The sequence below is a fragment of the Anolis sagrei genome, chromosome 3 (assembly GCF_037176765.1).
Source record: "Anolis sagrei isolate rAnoSag1 chromosome 3, rAnoSag1.mat, whole genome shotgun sequence".
Classification (NCBI taxonomy): Eukaryota; Metazoa; Chordata; class Lepidosauria; order Squamata; family Dactyloidae; genus Anolis; species Anolis sagrei.
In genome coordinates, this window is record NC_090023.1 from 23,103,845 (window position 1) to 23,118,844 (window position 15,000).

Here is a 15,000-nt window from a genome sequence, read left to right on the forward strand (position 1 = left end):
ATTTTGTCTACCCATAGCTAATCCTTTCTATCTATCTACTGCCCTCTTGTGGTTTCATGGGAGCCCTGTGTGCATACCTATAGGCCAACAGCTAATCCTTTATATATTGCCATTTTTTTTCTGTTCCCTTGCCCCTAAACAGTATTTTGTAGTTGAACCCCTGAAATTATTTTAAGTTGGGTAATGAAGAGCATGTGTCTGGTTCAGATCTCTCAAGCCACATAGGAGCCTTTGTGATACAAACAAACCAACAAATATGCATACATACTTTGACTTTTATAGAGAGAAGTGTCATAATGAATGAACTAAGGGGCTCCTTCAGATTCATGTGAATAAGTCTGTGCTGCATCACCTATATATATATTCTTAAAATAGAGTTTTATCATTTTTGCAAAATATAGTTTTCTCTCATATGGTAACCCTGGCTTACGGTAGATGAACCAGTATGTCAGTTCCAGAATTGCAGTCATTCTCAGTAAAACTAAGAATTTGGTCTACAAATAAAAATCCTGACTTGGTTGTAAAGCGTGTTTTTCATTTTAGTTATATTGTGAGGTTTCTGCCCATGTTCTGCCATCTTAGCAATCCAGGCATGAATCAAATGTCACTAGAGGATTTAACGATGCCCAATGGGAAGCAGAGTCTGGGAACATGAAATTGACTTGTTCCTGAAAATTAGTTTTCCACTGAATTCTGGTATGTTTTGATAACATAATGTTGGCTTTTCATCACATCATCCACAGCAGGAAAAGTTCCACCTTCTGAATTTCTGCCATGACAGATAGTGAGCAAACATATTCTATAGAAAGTGACACTTTCTATAGAATACATTCCCATAAGTTTTGATTTTAAACACTGACCATATTATTCAGTTAGTCAGTTAGTTAGTCCATCATTCAATCATTAATTTTCATTTTAATAAATTTGATTATCCAGAACCCAAGCTGCTCATGTGATCAATTAGAAAATTCTCCACACAAAATATACCAGGAAAACAACACTATATTTAAATTAGAGCTTGAATCTTGTAGCCCTCTTTAACACTAAAGCATTGTTTCAATTGGCTCAGAATCTTACCTTGTTCCCAGATGTCCTGTGAGAAGCAAGTACTTGAGCTGTTTTAATTTTTTTCTCACTTTCCAATGTGGTTACGATTATTTATTCTATTATTTTTGATGTTAGGATGTATTCATTTATCGTAAGTTATCCTAAGTACTCTTTATTAGGCTTGTGAATTTCCCCTGAACTTTGATCCATTTCTGCTGGCCGGATTTCAGTAGACCCCCATATCTGTTTTTGCACACCTCCAGAAAATGGACGGGTAGCCAGATAGCCGTTTTCATTTCACAGCCGAAAAATATGGCTAGATACAGCCCATTGGCAGCAATGGGGAACTTATGAGGCTCCCCTTTCTGTTCCTGGGACACTTTCCTTTTTTTTTTTCCTTCAGGGGAGCCTGCGTTTCAGCAACGGCATTAAGGAAACAGACACAGCTTGTATAAGATATGTCTTGGTGTTTTTCTATTCTGATTGGTCCAACAGGCAGGGCTCACATTGAAACCCCGTGCGAGTAGCACACGGCAGCTGCTTTGCGCGCCGTGTGACGTCGGATAGGGGAGGAGGAGCCTTGATTGGCTGCCACGTGGTCCCGTAATGGATGAAAAAACATAATGGCTGGGCCCTTGCCATTATGGCTATCTGACCAAGCCAGATTGGCCAAAGGAAATGATTAAAGCGGATCCTTGCACAAGCCTACTCTTTATAGATAGGGCAGGATATGTTTTCTGTATGAGTAGAGGAACACTGCTTTGCCATTTAAAAGTTATAGACTGAGTTAGCTTGACTAAACCGTTTAAAGACTTACAAAGGTTGACCTTTTAATGCTGCAAGTTCTGTTTTTAAGGTATATCGCCTCTTAATATTTTAATGTTTTAACTTTATAAATGGTTTAATTGTTTTATACCTTTATCTATATAATTCGTGGGATTAACATAACTCAAAAACCACTGGGTGAATTGACACCAAATTTGGACACAATACACCTATCAAGCCAACAAATAACCATCACTTGAAAAAACACTGAAAAACACAGCGGAAGAGACTTAAAAAGCCAAAAAATAAAAATACATTACAATGTATGCACAAAACCACATATATACACTTATACACAAATATATACACACACAAAACACATATACATAGACTGGGCCATAGCTACGCATGGCAGGGGACAGCTAGTAATTTATATTGATGCTGTTGTATTGTTTTTATCTGCATTGTTTTAAATAGATTATTAGCTGCCTTGTGTCCCATTGCTGATAGAACGTCAGAATATAAGGAAAGAAAGCCATCATCATTTTAAGAAAATCCAAATTCTGCACTGAAAAATAATACACTACATGAGAGCTTATAGATATTTGTCTAAGCCTGCTCTCGATAACTGATACAGTTCTGGCAGCAATTATTCTCAGTAGGTTTGGAATTTGGAAAATGTTGGAAAGGACTTAGAGGTAGAAATCATAAACTAAGAGACAGGTGGACATGAATGCTGCTCTGTTAAAAGTCACTGTGGGTAATTTGTGAGCATTTTCAAACTCTAGAAATGAAAACAACTACAGATGTTGAAACAAACAAACAACAAACATTATAGTCAATAAATGAAATATGGAAACAATTATGGTGGCCAAGACCAATTGTCAGAGTCTGAAGAGGCTTGCTGACAAGTACAAATGAATAGCAAGTTTGAGTTTACTACTGTTGAATTTAAAGATACTACTATTGTTTATGAATCCAAACACTTATATGCAACTTCTGCCTTCTAAAAAGGCAGCTTATTTGAATGCACAACATGCATCATAGATGTTGGTGGGCTCTGCAACCTGGTGATATCCTTGCATATAAGCCTAGTTTTTCAGCCCTTTTTTTAGGCTGAAAAAAACCTCCTTTGGCTTATACTCGGGTGAGGGTCCTGGCGGGAAGGTGTGGGACTGAGAGAAGGGGTTCTTTCAGCCCTACGGCTTCCTTCCAGGACCCTCACCTCTCCGTACAGAAACCCAGCTCTCCTTCCTCTCTCATGCAGTGCGCATCTTCCTCTCCTTTCTTGCTCAGTTCTCACCTTCCTCTCCTCCTCTCTCGGTGCCAGGCTTTCCCACTGTTCCTTATTCACATACACAATGCATTTCTCTACGTGGGGTTGCCTTTGAAGACAGCTCGGAAGCTCCAACTAGTCCAACGCTCGGCAGCCATGATTTTAACAGGAGCGGAGTGCAGGGAGCATACAACCCCCCTGTTGCGCCAACTCCACTGGCTACCAATCTGCTACCGGGCTGAATTCAAAGTGCTGGCGTTGGCCTTTAAAGCCCTAAACGGTTCCGGCCCAAGCTACCTATCTGACCGCATCTCTGCCTATGAACCCACCAGGACTTTGAGATCTTCCGGGGAGACCCTGCTCTCGATCCCGCCTGCTTCTCAAGCTCGGCTGGCGGGGACGAGAGATAGGGCCTTCTCGGTGGTGGCTCCTCAGCTGTGGAACGCCCTTCCTACGGACATTAGACTAGCACCATCTCTAATGATATTCCACAAAAAGGTGAAGACCTGGCTGTTTGAGCAGGCATTCGAATAATTAGTGCAATGATTCGTTAATGAACACTGGAATGGAACAATGGATGACGAATCTGGAACATGTTTTTGATGATGAGACGACAGTGAATGGGTATTGTAGTAACTGTTTATTAATTGTGTAATGTGTTAGGTTGTTAACTGTTTCTATACTGTAGCACTGAATTTTTGCTGTTCGTATTTGTTGTGAACCGCTGTGAGTCGCCTTCGGGCTGAGAACAGCGGTATATAAGTAAGGTAAATAAATAATAAATACACAAATTTCCTCCAAGATGTATAGTTAAACTAAACTATTGTGATTATTGGAAGGATATGTAAGCACATTTACATTGAAGAAGGTTAGAATAATGATTTAATCAGAGTTGGACAGACTTCTCTTAAATTACAGTTTTATGTAAATATTCAAAAACAGTTGACCTACTGATGCCTCAATTAAAATTATTTTATTGATGTCTATTTTTATTTTGAAATTTACCAATAGCTGCTGCATTTCTCATCCTTGGCTAATACTCCAGTCAATAAGATTTTGTGGTAAAATTAGGTGCCTCCAGTCTGCTTATATTCGAGTCGGCTTATACTCGAGTGTATGTGGTATCCCTTTTTGACACCTCTCTTTCAGTCCAGATTCTTGAACAGCACCATTAATGGTTTTAACCTGCTTGTCCTGTTGTGTACCTCCACAGCTATGAGCCAGAGAATCAGCCAAAGCACTCCGGTGAAACCCCCTCCGCTGGCCCCCCAAAGTCCGCCTGGCGGGGTACTGGGAGGTGGCAATTCCAGTCAACAGCAGCAGATGAGGCTGCAGCAGCTGCAGATGGAAAAAGAAAGGTTGCGACTGAAGCATCAAGAGCTGCTTCGGCAGGTGAGGCCGCAGGTTAGAAATGCACTTCCATTACAATACCATCTGTTGTGTGTGCATGTATGACGTTATATTTGCAAGCACCAGCAAATTGCGGGAGAAAGGGGCGCTTGTATCATGCATGGAGGGTAAATATTCAGGTTTATGCGTCGTAAAGAATATTTCCTCCCTTGGATAAACGTCCCAAGCAAACAACATAGGAGCGAGCAAACAGAACTGCTAAAGCTGTGAACACATCTCCGGTTTGTGACTTCTTCGAAACGCTTGTGTGCGAATGTATGTGCTTCTGCTATAACCTCTGGTACAAGGGCTATTTCCTAGCATTGGTCCTTTCTTCCATTGCTTAAACCTCTGCTATGGGCAAAACAACCTGCTGGGTTGCCTTGTGAAATTATTAATCCTTTGCATGGACATACCTGTTCCTGCTGAATTTTCCTGCTTCATGATGAACTGCTGTAATGGATTCCGCATTGCTGCATTTGGGCCTCATATTCTTTTACCGTTTCTCTTACTTCTCACACAACTTGTTGTTTTGAGGACATAGTCCATCATTTTGCTTCCAACAGTGACTAACTAAGCCAGCCTTTGGTATTTAGAGATGTAATGGCTTTGTAGATCGAGGCATGATTTTGCCTCCATGGTTCATAGCCGTAGATAAGCCTATTCTCTCAATTTGTCTATTTTTTAAAAGAAATCCATCATAGCCAATATTTATCTCCATATCTTGTGGTAGAGAGTTTGGGAAGCTAGTTTTATATTGGAATTTGGGAGAGCCCAGATCTGCTCAGAACTCTTGCTTGAGTTCAAACACCATATGTTTTGAGACATTTTAGATATAAATATGATCACATTAATTCAAAATAAATAAATGTGGGAAGATAATCATCAAACCACTTTGGTAACTGTTTTGTGTGTGTTTGTTAAAAGCATTTCATAAATAAACAAGTATAAAACTGATAAAATAGAGGTAACACAAGCGGCTAAATAATTTTAGACTAAAAACGGGCGACAGCGACAACTGTTGATGGATTATTTATACATCGCATTGTGAACAGTTTCTCTGTGTGAGTTTCAAGGCAGAAAATGGATGTATAGAGAGTCATGTAGGTTAGACAATGCCTATATTATTTAAGTCAGTTTTCAAGAGCTTAGCTTTCTTAAAAGTAAACAGATTATTAAGTGAGTATCCTCTTCACAATTTTAAGTACTTTGTAGAACGTTAAGAAAGGTTTCTACATGGTTTAAATCAGTGGTTCCCAATCTTTCTGTTTGGTTTGGTTTGGTTTGGTTTTGGGGGGATTTTGGGTTTATTTATTTATTTTTTATTTTTTTACCAGGGACCACTCTCTAATATTAGTACCAAAAGGGTTACAAATCAGTTTTTGGTCAACTTTAGATTCGGTTTGGGGTGCTGATTCAGAAAATTGGAATGGATAGACTACATCAGCTCTAGTTTCTGATACAGAATACATGCCGTGATCAGTGATAGGGAAGAAGTGGCAGGCAGTGCGAAAGGAGAGGAAATAAAAAAAAAGAGGAAGGAAGCTTGCGGACCAGATTTTCGTCCTCGCAGCCCACTGGTGGTCCGGTTTAAATATAAATTGATCTGATACATTTTTTTTTCTTTTTCTGTTTGGTTCCCCCCCCCCTTTTTTTTCTTTAGTTTTTTTTTCAAAACTGGAGGTACAGACCCAAAGATGTAGTGAAGCTTACTCTCCAAATCTGTTGCTTTCAATCAGCGCTCCCTGTCCTAGATCTTTTGCTAATGGTTGATTAGCTCCTTATCTCATGTATCTGGCATTACTTTTGCAATGTTTATGGGGCATCATAGACATCCTAACTTCTTTGAGAAGATCCTCTTAAGCTTTCCCACCTTTTCTCTTTAGGTGATGGGCTGCATTTTATCCAATAATTTCATGTTCTTGGAGATCTCAGGCTTTTGCCTTCGTCATCTTTTGCTTCCTCTGCGCTTATTCTTGAGTCTAACTCTTTATATACTGACGGAACCGTTGCAGGGATAACTGCTTTGTGTAAACTGGATCTTTGGGGTGTGTGTCTCTCCTTAATAAAAAGAGTTACAATACATTATCTCTGGACAAGTTTAACAGCTTCTTTTCAGCTGAAATGGCTGGGCCTTTCCTGTAACTGCTTTGCTATATTAATCCTCAAACCAATTCATATGCCACCATGCAAGCATGCTTTTAGATAAAGCTTCTAATTTTGGATTTCTTCTTCAGTAACTTCTTGAGAAGTTGACTAACTGCAGGCCAGGCAGTGTCCACTACTTGGATGTCCTCTTCCTTTCGTTCCCTGTTTGTTAAACCAACATGTGTTCATATGCTCTGTAAGCACCCCTAAGCGTCTTGTTCCATTACGCAGCCGCTTTTGTCAGCTCTTAACTCCCTTATCCTTTGTCATCTTTGGCTGTCATGGGAGCTTGCCTCTTCAGAATGCTAAGAGGGTGATGTGTTTGTCAAACCAGCCTTCCCATCCCAACCGTGAGGAGCACACAAGTAATGTTTATCCGTCTTATTTCTTTTACTCTTAGGCATTGCGGAATATCAATCCCAGCACAGCAAACTCTCCAAAACGTCAGGTAGGCTCCTAACAAATGTTTCAGCAAACTAAGAAACATTTTAAAAACTCAGACCAATTGCTCAAGATGCGTTGGGCTACATAAAGCTACTTTGCATTTTTTTAACCCTAGCTTGCCAGTAACCTCGGTGTGCTTGAAAAGGAGCTCTTTGTGTCTCAAAAATTGTTTCTCATAATGACTGGGCATAGCGATGATGAAGAAGATACATAATTATCTCTCAGATCTGTGAGCCCTTACTAATCCTTCTACTTGGTCCAAAAGGTCCCTGAGATACCTCAATGCTTTTCTCATATGACTAAAACCAGCATTCACCCAGTCTTGCATATCTTCTCTCTAGCAGCATGAAAAGCCACTGTTACCCTACATGGCCGTGTAGCCATCACCAGAAGATGCCAAGGTGTTTTGATCTCAATTACTTTGTTCTGATTTTCAAATATTCAATACACATGTGTCACATAAATATATATTCTGATTGCTCTGTTGCTCATTGGTTTCAACCAAAAAAGCTTTCAAACCACTGTATATCATCATCTTGATACAGTCCAGAATCATAGTTGACTTGAGATGAAAGTTTGGCCATAATATGAGAAGTTTTAAAAGTTGCAGTGGGTGGTGAGGGCTGGAGTATAATATTACTGTGCCACCTGCTTCGCTTTTCTTAGAATCTGCTACAAGTCTTTGCTTTTGCTTGTGCTTGGACCTTGGAGGAAAGCTCTGTCTTCACACAACAAAGTTTTATTTTTATGTGTGTTGTGCACAAAGTACAGGGTAAAGCTTAATAATCTGAGTTGCATCCTACAATTTGCCATTTAAAGTATTGTACTGTATCTACTCCATATAATTTTGGCTATCTAATTCTAATAACATGACAATCTCAGTGGAAGAAAAACGTGAGTAGTGGAAATTAATCTATATATTGTTAATTAGGTATGGCAACTGTGGAAAATCTTTCATTTTTCTGTTTTTCAACCCTCCCCCCCCCCCCCAAAATAGGAGTGCTGTCTCTTATCTAGTTCAACAGCGTTTAGTATTTTGTCATTCATTTCCTTCACAACCTATGAGATTTACACCAAATTCAGAGTATTTATTATTAGTTCTTGTTTAAAGACACAGTAGGCTTGTATTGACCATCTTCCACACTTCTCACACTGGGGAAGAGTGGGGTTTGTTACTTAATAATTTCTATCTTTTTTATCCTTCCCTGTGAATCATGGAAGAAATCGCTTTCACACAACTATTTCTCATAGTTTGCTTATTTTATTGGAGAAATTGTCAGTGTAATATTCGCACTACTCTTTGAGCCAGTTGGAACGCTCATTTTTTCCATCGCCACTACTTACTTCTCTTTGCAGATCCAATTTTCACTGGTGCTAATCCCAGTTTCTGTCTTCCGGCATGCTTCCAATTGGTTTACTACATTGTGTTTGGAAATATTAAATCAAAGTATTTTTTTTTATCATCTATCGGTCTTATTGTTGCCCTTCTCTTCCCCTTTGGCAATCTAAAGGTCAACATCCTCTTACGCTGGAATTCATATATTGCATTCAAACAAAAGAAATTACAGAAAGAAATGTAGAAGTCATCTGGAGCTTCTTCTTGCTCTGATATAATAGTCATTATACTACTATGCTGTAAACAAGGTGTAGGAATTAGAATTCTGCACAAAATCAAAGCAGTTTGATCAGTAAGAAAGTTAATAGAAGATACAATAATACCACAGTTACTGACCAATAAATTGTTTCAGCACTCTGTGTTCTGATAAATGTGTTCTTCTTTTAAAAAGAAGAACCCACCAAGTACTTTCATATAGGATGATATAGGGAATATATCATTCTAATAGAAGCCCTCAACACATTGCAATTTTTACATTCGTAGTTGTCTACAATGCCAAAAAAGCAAGTTGTTTTGGGCTATAATGTGTATATTTGCCTATTCCTGCTTTCTTTTTGCATTTATAGTTTAAATTGTTTGAAGTCCTTTTTGATAATTTCTGGGCCCATTAACATATTCAACTTATCTTTGATTTAAAATTCACGTTACATTGTGTATATTGTCATCCTCACCATCATTCACCCAGTTCTAAATATTCCATATTCTCCAAATATGGTTCCTTTTGTAATTTGCTTTCTTTTTACATCTGTTTTGTCATTTGTATCATTTGCAAACTCTTTCTACCACAATTTGCTCTCCTTTTAAAACACGAAGTGAGTACTGAAACTTTACAGCAGACACTAGATCTCTACCATTCTTTCTTCAGGATTTCTTAATGATTTGATGTAAGCTATTTTGGGAGACAACATTTGTCTGAAAGGCAGAATAAAAAACATGGGAAATTATAGAATCATTGGAAATACAGAAACGGATACCGCAGTATCTTTTATTCGAACTAAAAGAATCCGTCCTGGACCCGGTCCTGTTCAACATCTTTATTAATGACTTAGATGACGGGTTAAAAGGCATGATTATCAAGTTTGCAGACAACACCAAATTAGGTGGGATAGCCAATTCTCCTGAAGACAGGAGCAGAATTCAAAATGATCTTAACAGCTTAGAAAGATGGGCCAAAACTAACAAAATGAAGTTCAACAATGACAAATGGAAGATACTCCACTTAGGCAGAAAAAATGTAATGGAAAAATGATGATGATAATAATAATCATCATCATCATCTTTATTTATATCCCGCCACCATCTCCCCAAAGGGGACTCAGGGCAGCTAACATGAAGATACAAAATGGGGGATGCCTAACTTAAAGAGCTGGGCATGTTTAGCCTGCAGAAGAGAAGGCTGAGAGGAGACATGATGAGGGCCATGTATAAATATGTGAGGGGAAGTCATAGGGAGGAGGGAGCAAGCTTGTTTTCTGCTGCTGTAGAGACTAGGATGCAGAGCAATGGCTTCAAACTACAGGAAAGGAGATTCCACCTAAACATTAGGAAGATCTTCCTGACTATGAGAGCTGTTCAGCAGTGGAACTCTCTTCCACAGAGTGTAGAGACACCTTCTTTAGATGTTTTTAAGCAGAGGCTGGATGGCCATCTATCAGGGGTGCTTTGAATACAGTGCTCCTGCTTCTTAGCAGGGGGTTGAACTGGATGCCCCACAAGGACTGTTCCAACTCGATGATTCTATGACTTGTCTGGTATCTCCATTTGTTTTTTCAGGTGGCATTAGTTCACAATATGTATGCATCTCACTCATTTTTTAGCTATGCTGATTGCCAACTTACCTTTGTGGTAAGATCGCTGCTACACTCTTTAGATCTCAAATACTATTCATTCCAGAGTCCGATCATCTTGTATATAATTGGTTCTATCTGAGGAATTTCAGAGGCCTGCTCATATCCATCTCTAATATTACATTGATAATATTTTATGTTTGTATTGATATCTTCTGCATTATCAGCCTGAATAGGCAGGCGAATACACACTGGCACCAAGACCATTTAAATTATCTAACTGTAGGAAAAAGCCACAGCAAGGGGTGTCAGTCTCATTTTCATTGAGTGCCACATCAGCCTTATGGTTGCCTTCAAAGGGCAATTGAATCCATGGATAGAAGATCCTTGGAAACAGAGGGCAAACTATAATTCTTTTATACATAGTGGTCGGTGCTTTTAAATTTTTACTCAGTTTGGATCCCCAGGTGTTCTTGAACGACAACTCCCACTGGGGATAATAGGACTTACAACCAACAGCACTTGTAGCTCTGAGGGTGGGGAAAGATTAAAGCACAGACTATATGTCCGTAAACTTTGTATATGCATTCAAATCTAGCTATACTGACCAAACAGGACAAATTGCAGCTGCCCAGACATTACTGTATCACAACTCCCATCTGTTTTGATCATGATGTCTAATGATGAGGAATACAGGAGTGCTAGTCCAGCATCTTGAAGGTCACATAAAATGACATGGAAGATTGAATTCAGCCCACAAGCCATGAGTTTGACACATGTGAGATACAGAGAAATGGCATGTGTTTATGAATGAGTGCTGATAAAAACATCAAAGGATGATAAAAACATCAAATCATCCAGGCATCCCCTGGGCAACGTCCTTGCAGACGGCCAATTATCTCACACCAGAAGCGACTTCTGACACAACAAAAAAAATGAATGAGTGCTGTAGAGTATACTGTAGGAACAAAGAGCCAACCTAGGTTAACATCCTTTCTGATGTTCTGTTCATTAGATATGGTTTATGGCTCAGGAAACAGAAATACAATTTTCAAAACACAATTACTCCAGTTGACCTGGTTCAGTCTTTTTCCAGCACTCTATGACTAATCCAGTACCTTTGCCTCCTCATCTCATTACTGCTAATAAGTTCTCAACTGGAACATTTTTTCAGGGCTGTTTCTACACTTGGCCTTGGCATGACAACACAGCTTCTGGGCATTTGGAAACTGAAGAAAAACCTTTTAAGGCAGTATTTCTCAACCTGGAGGTCGGGACCCCTGGAGGGTTGCAAGGGGGTGTCAGAGGGGTCGCCAAAGACCATCAGAAAACACAATATTTTCTGTTGGTCATGGGAGTTCTATGTACCAAGTTTGGATCAATTCCATCATTGGTGGAGTTCAAAATGCTCTTTGAATGTAAGTGAACTATAAATCCCAGTAACCTCAACTCCCAAATGACAAAATCAATTCCTCACCCAACCCCACCAGTATTAAAATTTGGGCATATTGAGTATTTGTGCCAAATTTCATCCAGTGAATGAAAATTCATCCTGCATAGCAGATATTTACATTACAGTTCATAACAGTAGCAAAATTACAGTTATGTAGTAGTAACAGAAATAATTTTATGGTTGGGGGTCACCACAACATGAGGAACTGTATTAAGGGGTCGTGGTATTAGGAAGGTTGAGGTACATTGTTTTAAGGGATTCTGAGGAAACCAAGAGTTAATTTGTGAACTACTGCAAATTAAGCGGGGGAAGCATGGCAAATTTATGTTTGGCCTAAAAATATTTTAAAGAAAAGGGATTTCTCTTAAACATTGGAAAGGATTTTTTTACTGTGAGATCTGTTCGCTAGTGGAATTGACTGTATCAGAAGATAGTGCACTTTTTGGAGAGCACATCTTTCAGGAGTGCTTTAGTTTTGTGTTCCTGTGTGTTCCACCTTCTGAGAGATTCACAGGTTTTTTGGTAAAGCATGTAATGATATCAGAAAGAAGATCAATAACAGGTCATATTTTATTTGACCGAAGATATAGGACAGTTTGATACAAAACAAAATGGGATTTTTTTTTATCCTGGGCATTAAACAGAATTAAAAATGCGGGGTTGTAGAGCTGCCTTTTCTTGAAACTTGTAAAGAATAAACATCCTGAACAGTTGGGCATTTACTGGAGCTTAGGTAAGTTAGAGATCATGCCAAAGGGCAAGAGGATGATAATAGTGCTGATTGTATAAAATGTGGGGTTAGAACATTAACTCTCTCATCTCAGCATTTCTGTAAGAGCATGTTATGATAGCACCTAACCTTGCCATGTGTTATAAAATCAGTGAGTCACTTCCCCTCCCACACAAATTGCATGCTGTTAATATGCAGAAATAAAATGTTTTCTTTTTCAAGTGTTAAAAGAGTGTGTGCACTGTGACTCAAGTGCAAACCTTGAACATATTCACACCCATATAATTCAGTAGGTTGCCACAACTGAAGGCGTAGATAGGCACCCTCATAAATGTTTCCCTTTGGAATGGGATGGAGGACTCACTGGACTGCTGCTCACGGACAAGGTTTCACATGGAATTCCCTACATAGGGATTTACAGTGTGTGAAAGTGACCTTGGATGTCAACCAATGAAAAGGCTTACACCATAGTTGTTATTGGTTGAAAAGAATGCTTACCTTCAAATTAGGGTGGGCTAGCAACCCCAAGAGTTTATATCTCCTCTTACAGAACTTTGACTTGCATTCCTTTTTAGCTCCAAGTTAATTCCAACTCTGTGATTCTAAGTCATGGTGCCTTTGTATTCTGCTTTGATTAGACCTCACCTGGAATATTGTGTCCAGTTCTGGGGACCATAATTAAAAAGAGATATTGATAAGTTGGAAGGTGTCCAGAGGAGGGTGACTAAAATGATCAAAGTTCTGGAGACTATGCCCTATGAGGAGTGTCTTACAGAAGTGGGCATGTTTAGCCTGCAGAAGAGAAGTTTGAGGGAGACATAATATACATGTATAAATATGTAAAAGGGTGTCACAAGGAAGAGGGAACAATGGGTTTAAATAACAAGAAAAGAGATTCCACTTGAACATTAGGAAGTGTGGTGAAAACTCCTTCTTTAGAAACTTTTAAACAAGCTGAGTGGCCATCTGACAGGGATACTTTGATTGTGCTTTTCCTGCATGGCAGGGGGTTGGATTGGTGGCCCATGTGGTCTCTTCCAACTCTTGTTATTCTATGATTAGCTGTACTCGCCAAGCATTGCTGTGGCCAACCTTCCCTCCCTCTTTTTCTCCCTTCCCTTCCTCTTTCTTTCCCTTCCGCTTTCTCTCCTTACTTCCTTCTCTACCTCATTCTTTCCTTCTTTCCTTTGCTCTTTGGTTCCATCCTTCTCTCTTTCCTTCCTTTGCTCCCCTTTTCTCACCTTCTTTCCTTCTCTCTTTCCTTCCCTCTCTCTTGACTTCCTTCCTTCTCTATCTCTTTCTTTCCTTCCCCCTTTTCCCTTCTATTTTCTCTCCTTCCTTCCTTCTCTACCTCTTTCTTTCCTTCCTTCTCTCTTTCCTTCCCTCTTTCCTTCCTTCATTCCTTCTTTTCCTCTTCCCCTCCCTCCATCTCTCCTTCCTTCTTTTCCCCTTTCCTTCCTTCATTCCTTCCCTCTAGACTTATTCTGGAAAAGAGTTGGGCTCAAAGGCAGCAACTGAGAGAAGTGCATCCCTGCTCTCTGCAGAGCAAGGACTCCTTGGTTAGTAAGCCAGGCGTCTGTGGTAGACTTCCTGAAGTGAGGGAGGGGGACTGTCTCCTGGGCCCGGTCTGGTAGGCGAGGGGTTAAGTGGCGCTTTGGGGTCACAGGACTGGGAGCCGAACTGCTGTGGGCCAAGGCCATGGCCCACTGAGGGTCGCAGCTTTCCAATGTGACTATAGCACAGACATGGGCAAAGGAGAGCTGGGGTGGCTGGTTTTTATTTCTCTTGCAAAGGAGGGGGGTGGGGACAGAGGAGTCGTTTTTTCACATGTGCTGTATTGTCATTTAGCTTTTTGGGGTTTTTAAGTCCTTGCCGCTATGTTTTTTGGGGGTTTTGTACGCAAAAAACACCATGCAACATGACAAATCCAAGGCTGGAGTTCAAATTGCTGGAAGAAACATTAACCTTAAAAATGCAGATGATACTACTTTGATAGCTGAAGGATCTGAGAAGCCTTATAACCAAGGTGAAAGAAGAAAGTGCAAAAGCTGGGTTGCAGTTAAACATTAAAAAGTTAACATTATGGCAACCAGACTGATTGATAACTGACAAGTAGAGGGACAAAACGTGGAGGCAGTGACAGACTTCGTATTTCTAGGTGCAAAGATTACTGCAGACTGCAACCAAGAAGTAAGAAGATGTTTCCTTCTTGGGAGGAGAGCAGTGACCAATCTTGATAAAATAGTTAAGAGTAGAGACATAGCACTGGCAGCAAAGATCTGCATAGTTTAAAGCAATGGTATTCCCTATAGTAATCTGTGAATGTGAGAGCTGGACCATAGGGAAGGCTGAGCGAAGGAAGATTGATGCTTTTGAACTGTGGTGTTGGAGAAAAATTCTGAGAGTACCTTGGACCGCAAGAAGATCCAACTAGTCCATACTTCAGGCAGTAATGCCCGACTGCTCACTGGAGGGAAGGATATTAGAGGCAAAGATGAAGTACTTTGGCCACATAATGAAAAGACAGGAAAGCTTGGAGAAGACAGTGATGCTGGGGAAAATGGA

At 39.8% G+C, this 15,000-nt stretch overlaps 1 protein-coding gene across 8 annotated transcripts in view; it reads left to right on the top strand.

Annotated features, from left to right (window-relative positions):
• Positions 1-15,000, top strand: part of YAP1 (Yes1 associated transcriptional regulator) — a 124,014-nt gene that overhangs the window by 91,325 nt on the left and 17,689 nt on the right. For 2 of the 8 annotated variants that reach the window (XM_060771058.2, XM_060771062.2), the window contains 2 exons: positions 4,302-4,492; positions 7,026-7,073. In XM_060771058.2, coding sequence (XP_060627041.1) covers positions 4,302-4,492; positions 7,026-7,073 — 239 coding nt within the window. The remainder of the gene's footprint in view (positions 1-4,301; positions 4,493-7,025; positions 7,074-15,000) is intronic. The other 6 variants (XM_060771059.2, XM_060771063.2, XM_060771060.2 and 3 more) reach the window with 3 other exon arrangements.